Below are 11799 nucleotides of genomic sequence, written 5' to 3' on the forward strand. Positions count from 1 at the left end.
TCTGCCTAGTGGGCATTTCCACAACCAGAGGCCTCTGGTTGCTTTACGCTCACCAATAAAAGATGCCTAGAACTGAACTCATCTCCCTCAAACTGGCTCTCCTCAAACGGCTGTATTTCCAACTGTTATCCCACCATCATTCTCCTTATTAGCCAGGACGGGAACTTTAACGGGTCATATTTGATTTTTATCTTTCCTACACACCTCATCCGCAACTCTAGCCAGTTCTTCCTTTACTGGTCTTAGGATTTTCTTTCTACTCCTGTCACCACCACTCTGATTCAGCCCCTTTTCACGTTACTCCTAGATATTGTTAGAGCGTTCTCTTTGGTCTCCCTGAATCAAGCTTTTCTCTCCAGACCACTCTACATATGGAATCTAAAATAATCCTCTTATGTTAATCATTTGTCTCTCTTGCTTGAAAACTTTCAGTGGCTCTCCTTATCTCACAGTGGAACTCTCAAACCCGTATAGCTGACAGCCAAGGTTTTCATAATCATATCTTTCTTTGCTTCCTAACCCAATTCTTTACAGCCAGACCGTCGGTCCTTTAAATCCTCATCATTCCTGCAGTCATGGCTTTGCCTAGACTGTACTCACCTTTTCCCCTCTATTTACAAATCATAGCCATTCTTTAAGTCCCAGCGAAAGTTCTAGCTAATCCATGCAGCTTACCCTGACCTCCACACCACAGTGACTACAGATTCTGGTGAGATACAGCACCTATGGTCTGTATCTCTCTCAGTACTTAATTATCCATCACCTCCCTTTTTATGTGTATTCCCTTTCTTCCCCCCTATCATTGTCAAGTTCTAGAGAAAATGTCATAAGTCTGAGGCTGCCACAGTCCTTAACCTGACATGGGCACAAAATGGGGGCTATCCATAAAACATGAGTTCTGGGCATAACTGAGGGATGAAATCATAATAACAGCTCACACACACACACACTCACTCACACACACACACACACACACACACACACAGTAGGCACTGATATAAGTGCTTTACAGGTATGCACTCAGGAAAACCTTACAACAATCCTATGCCATGGTAACTATCATAACCCCTATTTTACAAATGAGGAAGCTGAGTCACAAAGATATAAATGACTGACTTGGGTTCAAACCCAGTCAGCCTGGCTCTAGAATCTCCACACTTAAGCACTTTGTTGTATCACCACCAATGTGACCCGGGGATGGCCCAGTTGCTTCTAAAGAGGATGGAGCAAAAGTGACAGGAGAGTAGAGTTTAAGGAATGAAATTATGGCACTTAAAAAATGGAGAAGGAAAAATAATAAAGCCAAGTACTAGTGAAACACTTGCGAAGAGTGGAACAATAGTGAGAAAGAGAACGAAGATAAGGAATAGTTGACAAGCCTAAAGTCAAAACAGAGTCAGTCACGTGGGTGGGGAGATGAGACAGGTCCAGGAAGACGCTGAGGGAAAGGCTGCATGTCAGGCAGGATGCAGAGAAGGAATGAGGAAAGGGAATTCTTACACGATGGTGAAGGTGCCGTTGTAGCTGTGGGACTTGAGCTCAGGCACTCTGCGCAGCCGCTGCTCTGGGCTGAGACCTGCGCACGACAGCGTCCCATCTGTGCAGGTACACAGCTTGCAGATGTCCATGCTTCTGGAAGCACTCTGCTCAGTTGTTGCAGGAAGTGTCTCAGATGACTCTGGTTCGTGAGTTACGTTAACTTCCAGGTCCACAGGTTGAACTGTGACTTCAGTCGGGTTTGGATGCTGGCTCTGAACCTGCTCTGGATGTGGAGGTGTCACCTCCAGGCGCCTAGGAGAAGGAGCTGTAGTCTTGGTCAGGACTGCAGAAGACTTAGCCTCAGTGGTAGGTTCTGCAGTTACGATCAGGCCCAGGTCCAAAGGGGGAACTGTGACGCTGGGTGACATTGGATGCTGATGATACTCGTCCTCACCTTGAGTTGGAACTCTCACCTCCTGATACAATGGAGGTTGTACTACAACCTTCCTAGGTGGTTCTGGAGACTGTTGTGGAGCCTCAGAAGGCTGAGCCTGGACCCCCTGTTGTGTCAGAGAAGCTTCTGCCTCCTTAAGGGGCTCTGGAGGTAGAGCTGGGGCCCCCTGCTGGACTGGAGATGATTTTGTCTTCTCAGGGGCCTGTGAAGGGGCCTCCTGCTGGCTAGGAGTTTTGATCTCTTCAGTGGGCTCGGGAGCTATGGAAAACTCCAGATCCACAGATCTCATTGTGACCGTAGGCGATATTGGATGATGAGCTTCACCCACACCTAGAGGGGAGAATGTCACCTCAGGATGCACTGAAGGTTGATCTAGGACACCCGGGGAGGATTCTGGAGGCTGAGCTGGAGTTGAAACTGTCAGTTCATCATGCTCTGGAGGTTGAGCTGGTTCTTCCTGCAGAGTTGCCGAAGCTTCTGCCTTCCTTGGAAACTGAGCTGGGGTCTCCTGCTGGGTTGTAGAAGACTCTGCCTCATTAGGGGGCTCTGGAGGCTGAGCTGAGGCTTCCTCCTGGGTTGGAGAAGGTTCAGCTCCAAAAGGCTCTGGAGGCTGAGGTGGGGCCTCCTGCTGGACTGTGGAAGAGTCAACATCCTTAGTAGGCTCTGGAGTTATGGTAAGTTCCACACCCATAGAGTTAAGTGTGACACTGGGCAAGTTTGTCTTATAAGCTGGAAACAGTCCTGTAAGTCCAGGTACAATGTCATTACTTACTGGAATGGTAGGGAACTCGGGGGCTTGAGTTGGTGCCTCTTGCTGGACAAAAGAAGTTTCGACCTCTTCTGGAGGCTGTGCAGGCTGAGCTTGGGACTCCTGCTGCATTGAAGTAGGTTGAACCTCCTCAGGGGGCTCTGAGGGCTGAGCCACGTCCTCCATCTGGAGTGGGGACGCTTCAATCTCCTCAGGGGGCTCTGAGGGCTGAGCCACGTCCTCCGTCTGGAGTGGGGACGCTTCAATCTCCTCAGGGGGCTCTGAGGGCTGAACCAGGGCCTCCATCTGGAATAGGGTAGCTTCAATCTCCTCAGGGGGCTCTGAGGGCTGAGCCACGTCCTCCGTCTGGAGTGGGGACGCTTCAATCTCCTCAGGGGGCTCTGAGGGCTGAACCAGGGCCTCCATCTGGAATAGGGTAGCTTCAATCTCCTCAGGGAGCTCTGAGGGCTCAGCCACGTCCTCCATCAGGAGTGGGGAAGCTTTAATCTCCTCAGGGAGCTCTGAGGGCTGAGCCACGTCCTCCGTCTGGAGTGGGGAAGCTTTAATCTCCTCAGGGAGCTCTGAGGGCTGAGTCACGTCCTCCATCAGGAGTGGGGAAGCTTTAATCTCCTCAGGGAGCTCTGAGGGCTGAGCCACGTCCTCCGTCTGGAGTGGGGAAGCTTTAATCTCCTCAGGGAGCTCTGAGGGCTGAGCCACGTCCTCCATCAGGAGTGGGGAAGCTTTAATCTCCTCAGGGGGCTCTGAGGGCTGAGCCACGTCCTCCGTCTGGAGTGGGGACGCTTCAATCTCCTCAGGGAGCTCTGAGGGCTGAGCCACGTCCTCCGTCTGGAGTGGGGAAGCTTTAATCTCCTCAGGGAGCTCTGAGGGCTGAGCCACGTCCTCCATCAGGAGTGGGGAAGCTTTAATCTCCTCAGGGGGCTCTGAGGGCTGAGCCACGTCCTCCGTCTGGAGTGGGGACGTTTCAATCTCCTCAGGGAGCTCTGAGGGCTGAGCCACGTCCTCCGTCTGGAGTGGGGACGCTTCAATCTCCTCAGGGAGCTCTGAGGGCTGAGCCACGTCCTCCATCTGGAGTGGGGAAGCTTTAATCTCCTCAGGGGGCTCTGAGGGCTGAGCCACGTCCTCCGTCTGGAGTGGGGACGCTTCAGTCTCCTCAGGGGGCTCTGAGGGCTGAGCCACGTCCTCCATCTGGAGTGGGGAAGCTTTAATCTCCTCAGGGGGCTCTGAGGGCTGAGCCACGTCCTCCATCTGGAGTGGGGAAGCTTTAATCTCCTCAGGGGGCTCTGAGGGCTGAGCCACGTCCTCCGTCTGGAGTGGGGACGCTTCAATCTCCTCAGGGGGCTCTGAGGGCTGAGCCATGTCTTCCGTCTGGAGTGGGGACGCTTCAATCTCCTCAGGGGGCTCTGAGGGCTGAGCCACATCCTCCGTCTGGACTGGGGACGCTTCAATCTTCTCAGGGGGCTCTGAGGGCTGAGCCACGTCCTCCATCTGGATTGGGGACGCTTCAATCTTCTCAGGGGGCTCTGAGGGCTGAGCCACGTCCTCCGTCTGGAGTGGGGACGCTTCAATCTCCTCAGGGGGCTCTGAGGGCTGAGCCACGTCCTCCATCTGGAGTGGGGAAGCTTTAATCTCCTCAGGGGGCTCTGAGGGCTGAGCCACGTCCTCCGTCTGGAGTGGGGACGCTTCAATCTCCTCAGGGGGCTCTGAGGGCTGAGCCACGTCTTCCGTCTGGACTGGGGACGCTTCAATCTTCTCAGGGGGCTCTGAGGGCTGAGCCACGTCCTCCATCTGGATTGGGGACGCTTCAATCTTCTCAGGGGGCTCTGAGGGCTGAGCCACGTCCTCCATCTGGAGTGGGGAAGCTTTAATCTCCTCAGGGAGCTCTGAGGGCTGAGCCACGTCCTCCATCAGGAGTGGAGAAGCTTTAATCTCCTCAGGGGGCTCTGAGGGCTGAACCACGTCCTCCGTCTGGAGTGGGTAAGCTTTAATCTCCTCAGGGGGCTCTGAGGGCTGAGCCACGTCCTCCGTCTGGAGTGGGGACGCTTCAATCTCCTCAGGGCGCTCTGAGGGCTGAGCCAAGGCCTCCTGCTGGGTTGGAGAAATGTCAACCTCATTAGTGATTTCTGGAGTTACGGTAACCACCAGACTCCAATATGACAGCTGAGCTTCATTCTGACTTGGAGATGGAATATTTCCCTCATGCTGCACTAACTGTTGAGCTACAGCCTCCTCTGTAGGCTTTGCTGTGGCCTCCTGAGGGGTTGGAGAGGGTTCCCCTTCCTCAGGGGCCTCTATAGGCTGAGCTGTGGCCTCCTCAGGGAGCTCAGGAGGTTTATCTGCCCCCCCCACCCCCACCCCTGCCCCATCCCCCGGATATCCACAGGTAGCTTCTCCTCAGGATCAATGCCACCCATACTGGGATCTAAATAATCATCCTGCAGCTGCTCTAGAGCTGAGGCGTGTTTGCAGGTTGGCCTGGAGTTCCAACAACAACTCTGGCAAGCATGGCACTGAGCCAGATCTTGCTCCAGTGTGGGGGTGACACAATAAGCTTTGCTGGCTTTGAACTGGCACTACCTAGAGGTGGAACAGGTATTTCAAGTGTGTAGTGAGCCTGATCTAGACCTACAGTCTGAATCTCAAGTGGAGGAGGCAGAGTCACGGCCTGATTCTGATCCCAGCTGCGCTTTGGAACCACCTCCGGGAGCCTGTGATGCTGGGTTACCTTGTCCTCGGGATCCTGAAGTCCAGCAGCGAACTGATCTGGCCCTGGGGGAAGCTTTCCAGCGGCATCCGGGAAAGGAACCACAGGCTCAGTCAACTCCTGAGGGGAAGCCACCATCTGGGCTGCAGCGGAGGAACCCAGGAAATGAACGCTCCCCGGGTCTGCAGGGGTGGTGAGCACATGGGGTGATGTGGATGGGAGGTCAGAGGAGTTTAAAAACCAGGGCTCGGTTGGCGCTGGGGGATCGGAGGTCAGCCGGACAGGGTCCAGGGCCAACTCCAGAGGCTGAGCTGCCATGACCAGCGGCCACAGCAGTTGCCACGTGAAGATGAGCGCAGGGGCGCCGAGGCTTAGCCACGGCATGACGTGCGAACGTCGAAGGTCCATGGGCGCAGCGAGCGACCAAGGGCAGTGTGGTTCCAAGCGGGAGCTGGACCATTCTGACAGCCTGTGACCTGTGAGCCCTGAGCAGCCCCGCGCCCCGCCCTCACCTGGAGTCCCACCCTTCATTGTCGCCACCTTTATTAGGCTGGGGCTGTCATGGGCTCTGCACTGGAGCGAGTCCTTTTCCCAAAATCACCAGGGTCGGAGAGTTCCTTTTCAAAGGTGACAACTACCTCCCATTGGGGTCCCCTCCCCCCTCAGCGGAGGCAGGATTTAGGCTGCACACCTGGGTGGCCATGGACTCCAGCAGCCCAGGGGTGGGGGACGGGGCAGTGCAAGGACGTGGGGGTTTGGGGGGGGGGGCGGTGCAGAACTTCCCCAGGAAGCCACAGGGCCTGGCATCCCAGGAAATTCAGAAGTTTTAGTCCACTTCGGGCAACCTGAACTCTTCCTCCTCAAAGCTGAAATCGGAGAGGCATTCTTCCTCCCCTTCACCATAGTGCTTCCAGGAAAAGTAGCTGGAAAAGTAGCTGACCTACAAAACCAAGGCTAGTTAGGGCGGTAGGAGGGAAACACCTTACAGTTAGTTCTAACATGTTCTATTTCCTCTAAATTCTCAGTATCTATGTCTGATTATTAATTCACTATTCTGTTAGAATGGGGCTACTACTGAATCAGTGATGACTCCACAGTTTCTGTAACAGGAGTTTCAGACGTGAGCAATTAATTCTGGGAAACAGGGTCTGAAACCAAGTGAAGAGCCCTTTGGGAGAGCATGGAAAAACGCCCACCATGCCACCTTGCCTCATCACAGCCATTAACTGGAAAGCAGCAGTGCCACTTATCAGAAGTCTGCCCCATGTGCACACGTGGGGAAGACACTTAGGATCTACAAGCCAGCATGTGAAGTAATTTTCTTGAGATTTTGTAACTAGCACCCAGTTTGCTTCCTTCACAGCCTTTTTTATAATCTATTTCATTTCAGTCCTTATTTATTGTCTGGCACAAAATATTTCAGCAAAATATTTCATACAAGATATATATGAGATGCTGAGCGCTGGGTAAAACACCCCAATTGAAAGGCATAATAGTTTTCAATTGCTGTAGTATAATCACACTTAAGGTCACAGTTATATTTTGATTAATATTCTTACTTGGACTTTAAAATAAAAAGTTGGAAATCTTATCACCGTCTTCATTTTGCCGCCCACATTTCACTGGTCTATGAAATTCAGAAGTCTGGGCATCACGAATAGTCGAGTCTCTCATTTTATAGCTGAAGAACTGAAAGCTCAGAAGTAGGGACACGAGTGGGCTAAGACAACACCCCAGTTCAGTCAGACACAGCTGATGGTGGCTGTGTGCAGGACACTCGTCCAATGGCCCCTTCTCTGCCTCTGCATTGTCCTTAAGCAGGTTCTTCTCCACGTCAGCACCTTGCAGGCAAGTCAGATCGTACCCAGAGAAGTCTTTTTATCACCTAGATTCTAGCCCTTTCTCCCAAAGCACCCCCCAAATCACTGGCACCTAGCACCATTTCCCCATCCTTAGCCCCACCCATTACCGACTTCTGAGCGTTTTCTTTTACTTCCAAAATAGTTGGCTTTGGTGGAACTAGTCAGATCCTGATCCTGTTTCTAACCAACAATTACAGATGTTATTATCCACTCTATCCATTGGATGTATCTGTTCATTGACTGTGTCCATTATTCATGTATGTCTTTGCTTCTCCACCTAGATTAGGAACACCTCAAGAATAACAGTTATGTCTTCTCTTCCTTCTTCTAGTACCCAGCACACTCCTACTGTATTAGGTGCTCACATACAGAGGGTGCCAAAAAATGCATACACATTTAAGAAAGGAAAAAAGTATATTAAAACTGGAATGCTCAATATATACCGATAACCAAAGATGAATGCAAGTCACATGTATACATGTTTTTGGCACCCCTGGTACATGTGGAATTAATAATGAATAAATTAGCACATTCTTTGCACAAGGAATGTTTTAATAATTCCAAAATATAGAATTATCTTCATTGTGGTCCTCTTGGTTTGCAAATGACAGTCAGGAACCAGGAGCCTGGACCTGGATGGGAACAAGGAGGAATCCCCAGAAAACCATTAATTCCTGAGGCTCTGGTCAGTTTTATTTGTCAATGGGAAGGGAAGAAATTAACACAAAGTGGAGGCAAGAAGAAAAGGAAACAAAGAATTCCAAAGGAGAAGAGGAGTTTTGAAATGCCTCACAGCAGGCCTGCACCCTGCCTCATCCCAGGTGACATCCTGTCATCCAGTAGGACAGTGGCCGGCCTGAACAGTGCATCTTCCATGCTACCCTGTGGGAGAAAAAAGACTGGTTCTTGCTTCCCACTCAGTAGCTGCTTTTGCACACACGGGACCCAGCTCTTAGTGAGTCTCCCACGCAGAGCAAGCCCAGCATCCACTTCATTCCTAGCTCTCTCGTCTGTCTTCCTGTGGCCCCTCTGATTCTTCCTTTAACTTTCCCTTATCTGTGGGGTTTGCCCTCTTCCCCCATTCAGTGTGTTTCCACATTTTCAAATCCTTATCTCCCTCTGAAGGGCTGACACTTACCATATATATGTCTATCTCCCAGGTACAATTATGGACTCTCCCTCCAGCCCTAAGAGTCATCATGTCCTTTCTTTTGCACGGGGTTTTTAGAGTATGCGAGGCACTTAACTTCCTCCATCCTCACATTCTCAGGCAGAGGCAGCTGTTTATATTATTTATATGTCCGCTTTGAAGCTCAAAAAGTTAAGTAACCATCCCAACGTCCACTGATGGAAAGCTGACAGCTTTGGGGTGTCTGCCCAGATGATGAGCAACACACCTTTTATATAAAATGTTGCTGCCAGTTACGGAGAGAGGAACCCAGTGGCAGCCATGATTGTATTGCTTTAACTGCTCCCATAACTACAGGTGATAGAACTGAGTGGGGACATGGGGGTCAGAGCTGAACCAATCAGATCTGTGTCCCAGGCACTTAGTTGGACTGAGCTTAGCCAGTCTCCATAGTTGCTTAGGATGTTAGAGCATAAACGTGGGCAGCCATAGTCTGTCTTGAGGACAGTGGATCAGAGAAAGCTGGTCTGCAGAGGGACTAGTGAAGCAAATGCACCAAGAGAAAGTGAATTCTGCCTGGGAAAGCTTGCTGTCGCGTTCCCGCCTGGGTTCCATTCTTTTCCTGAGGCCCAGCTGCACCTTTTGTGGGCTCAGCCAGACGCTGTCCTCTCAGAATACCTCTCCCTCAGCTGCTCAAGTTGTTTTATTAGTGCAACCAAAAGAGTTCTGTTTAATACAATATCAGAGAAAGAACCCGACCCAGGGTCTTCTAAGTCACAGTTCCAAGCCCTGTCAGTCTCCCACACTTTCCTAGACTGCAGAAAGGGTCTAGTCCTTGCCTACTATCCCTTTCTCTGTCATCACGTCCTTCTTGGGGATCTGCTAACTTAGTCCTACAGTGTCTTCCTCACCAGTTTTTCATGCCCCCAGTTCCAGATACAATTGCTTTTGCACAGCGGATGGTTGAGAGAAGACTGGGGTCCAGCAGTTCTGAAAAGGAGAAAGAGAATACCTGTGAGAGCACAGAGGACAGTCCCAAAGACTGGGGGACACTGGCTGCCCTGCCCAGGCAGGTGCCACCCAGGGCTGAGTACTTCCACATTAGGCAATCTCGTGCCCACAGGCCCGTGGAGACGTCCCCTGCATGGCTGCTGGAGGTCAGGGGTGCCCAAGGGCGGGGGCAGGAGGGGCAAGACGCCTGAGCTTTGGTCCTGTTCACTACCGCAGTTCCTGGCCAGATTAGGTGGTGCTTCACCCACTGCTCGGGAGTTTCTAGGGAAAGGAAATGGCAAAATAAGCAGCACAGAGATGAGGGCAAGTCCTGCCTAATGAGGTACAGAGCCAGGGGCATTAACCAGAGTGCGCACGCACGAGGGGGTGAGGGGCGGAGTCCGGGACCTGTGCAGCCTCCTGCATGGGGAGCTCTGAGGGGGCAGTTTGCACTGGGCCTGGTCAGACCGTTAGCCAAAGACAGTACCACTCAGTGGTTAGAGCTGAGCCTCCAGGGCCACGAGTCTGGCATTCAGCACTGGTTCTACGAGCCTCAGTTTGCTCATGTGTAAAGTGGGGATCCTAAGAGTTTCTCCTCCATGGAAAGTTGGATGAATGCGCTATGCCTGGAACCTGCTTAGAATAGAATACGCTCTCAATTATCGCTGGCTGCTGCCACTGCTCTACGGCTGCTGTCTGTGCAGAGCCGTTCTGTATCCTGCTCAAGGACACTGCAGAACCTCCTAACGGGACCCGCACTAGGGCCACTAGGCAAAGCCTCTGCTCGGTGAAGTAAGTCCCTGATTCCTTGAGCCATCCCCCTGGGGGCGTTCCCAGGCTGTGAGTGGGAAGAGAGGCTCTGAGAGTGGCTCCTGCTCTTCTGTCACCTACCCTTTCCCCCCCCCACCCCCGGGCCCTGGCCAGACCTTGACATTCCAGGTGGCAAATGTTTTCCGAGTGACTCTGGTGATCGGTGCACCAGTAGTGGCTGTTGATCTGGAATATGCCGTAGTCAAAGCTGCCGTCTGCGTTTTCATTGACCTTCGATATGTTGAAGTTGCTTTCCACAAATGCCAAGCACAGCCCTTAGAGCGGGGAGAGGAGGGTGTTTAGAAGCCGAGGGAGATGGAGGAGAAAGGGAGATGAGGAATCCAAAGGAAGGACCAGGCCTAAGGGGCTACATGGGCTCGTGGGCTAGAAACACTGCTTGGCTCCTTCTCCCAACCTGCGGTCCATCCAGCTGCTCATCAGTCTGACTATTCATCTGTCCATCTGTCCCTCCATGCTTCTGGCACTTAATAATCACCTACTGTATACCAGGAACTGTGCAAAGCCCAGTGAGGGATATTTAGCCGGTCAAACATAGATACTGCGCTCAGGGGCCTATAGTATAAGAATGAAGATGTGGACCTAAAAAACCCCACAAAGCGAGATCCAAGGAGAGAGCGCTGTAAAACAGGGGTGCACACATCCTGCTCCAAAGGGAGAGATCCCGCCCACGGAGTAGAACGAAGCCTTTGCACTGGCTGTTCCTCTGCCTGGAATGCTCTTCCCCTTGACACTTGGATGGTCAGGTCCTTTACTTCATTCAGCGCCGCTCAATGTCGCCTCCTCAGAGAGGCTTCCTTACTTCCCCTTCTGGAACAGCGTCGCCTACCACTCCCCCCTGCTTTATTCTTCTGCTTAGCAGTTATCACCACCAGGTGACAAAAGTATTCTTGTATTTTTGTGTGAGTGTGTTGATTACCTGTGCTGGAGAATGTGAAACTATAAGTGAAGAAGCTTTGTTTATATCCCCAGCACCGAACCGGTTCCTGGTACATAAGCGCCCACTTATTAACTGTTAAATGAATGTAGAATGCTGGGAAAGGTTTCTTGGAGAGGGCTGGGTTTTTAACTTGTTTGAGACAGAGAGAGAAAGAAAGATGGTCACGTAGGGCATGACCAGGACAGGAGGAGATGCGGGTGGTGAGGAAACGGCTCTCACAGTCACTCAGGGAGTACCCCTCAAAGCCGTCCATGTCCTCCTGGTGCAGCAGCTTGGCCAGGTCACAGCGGTTGATGAGCTTGGCCTGATGAATGGTAACGAGGCAGGCGACCAAGGAGATGAGTAGCGCCCTTCTCATCCTTGGAGGGGCAAAGTGCAGCCGAGGGCCCGCGGTTCTCTGGTTGTCACAGACTTCCTGCTGGTCTTCTCCGAGTCACTGAGGAATCTGGAGAAAGCAGCCGAATGTCGTCAGTCACTCACTGCTCCCCACCTGGCTGTTTCCAGTCTCTTTCTTCTCATTTATTATGTAGTATTCTGGCCAGGGATTTGTAACCTGTGTCTAATCCTGAGGGAACGTCAGACAAAGCCAGACAGAAGGAACTTCCATAAAATAATGGGCCTATATTCTTCAAAACAGTCAATGCCAT

At 51.8% G+C, this 11799-nt stretch overlaps 2 protein-coding genes across 2 annotated transcripts; both read right to left on the minus strand.

Moving 5' to 3' along the window:
• Nucleotides 1-1033: 1033 nt before the first annotated feature.
• On the minus strand, nt 1034-5811 carry LOC148756566 (leucine-rich repeat-containing protein 37B-like). Its single transcript, XM_088801846.1, has 2 exons — nt 5425-5811; nt 1034-3161 (listed from the first exon to the last, which is right to left on the minus strand). Exons 1-2 carry the CDS (start codon nt 5809-5811, stop codon nt 1497-1499), a joined length of 2052 nt encoding a protein of 683 aa, XP_088657972.1. The 3' UTR covers nt 1034-1496.
• A 2172-nt stretch (nt 5812-7983) lies between these two features.
• On the minus strand, nt 7984-11530 carry LOC148756567 (lysozyme-like protein 6). Its single transcript, XM_088788998.1, has 4 exons — nt 11372-11530; nt 10311-10469; nt 9306-9384; nt 7984-8147 (listed from the first exon to the last, which is right to left on the minus strand). Exons 1-4 carry the CDS (start codon nt 11508-11510, stop codon nt 8078-8080), a joined length of 447 nt encoding a protein of 148 aa, XP_088645124.1. The 5' UTR covers nt 11511-11530; the 3' UTR covers nt 7984-8077.
• Nucleotides 11531-11799: the final 269 nt, after the last annotated feature.

Source organism: Rhinolophus sinicus, chromosome 12 (genome assembly GCF_057876585.1).
Source record: "Rhinolophus sinicus isolate RSI-liver-muscle chromosome 12, RSI-T2T, whole genome shotgun sequence".
Taxonomy (NCBI): domain Eukaryota; kingdom Metazoa; phylum Chordata; class Mammalia; order Chiroptera; family Rhinolophidae; genus Rhinolophus; species Rhinolophus sinicus.

Bases quoted from the DNA above. Each gene is read 5' to 3' on its own strand.
- LOC148756566 (XM_088801846.1), bottom strand. From the start codon at position 5,811: ATGGACCTTCGACGTTCGCACGTCATGCCGTGGCTAAGCCTCGGCGCC. The intron at 3,162-5,424 runs GTAACCCAGCAT...CTCCTGATGGAG, and splicing joins TTCAGGATCCCGAGGACAAG to GACGTGGCTGAGCCCTCAGA.
- LOC148756567 (XM_088788998.1), bottom strand. From the start codon at position 11,510: ATGAGAAGGGCGCTACTCATCTCCTTGGTCGCCTGCCTCGTTACCATT. The intron at 9,385-10,310 runs GTCTGGCCAGGG...TCTCCTTTTCAG, and splicing joins TTGCCACCTGGAATGTCAAG to AACTGCTGGACCCCAGTCTT. The intron at 8,148-9,305 runs GTGAGGAAGACA...TTTCTCCCACAG, and splicing joins ACTGGGGGCATGAAAAACTG to GGTAGCATGGAAGATGCACT.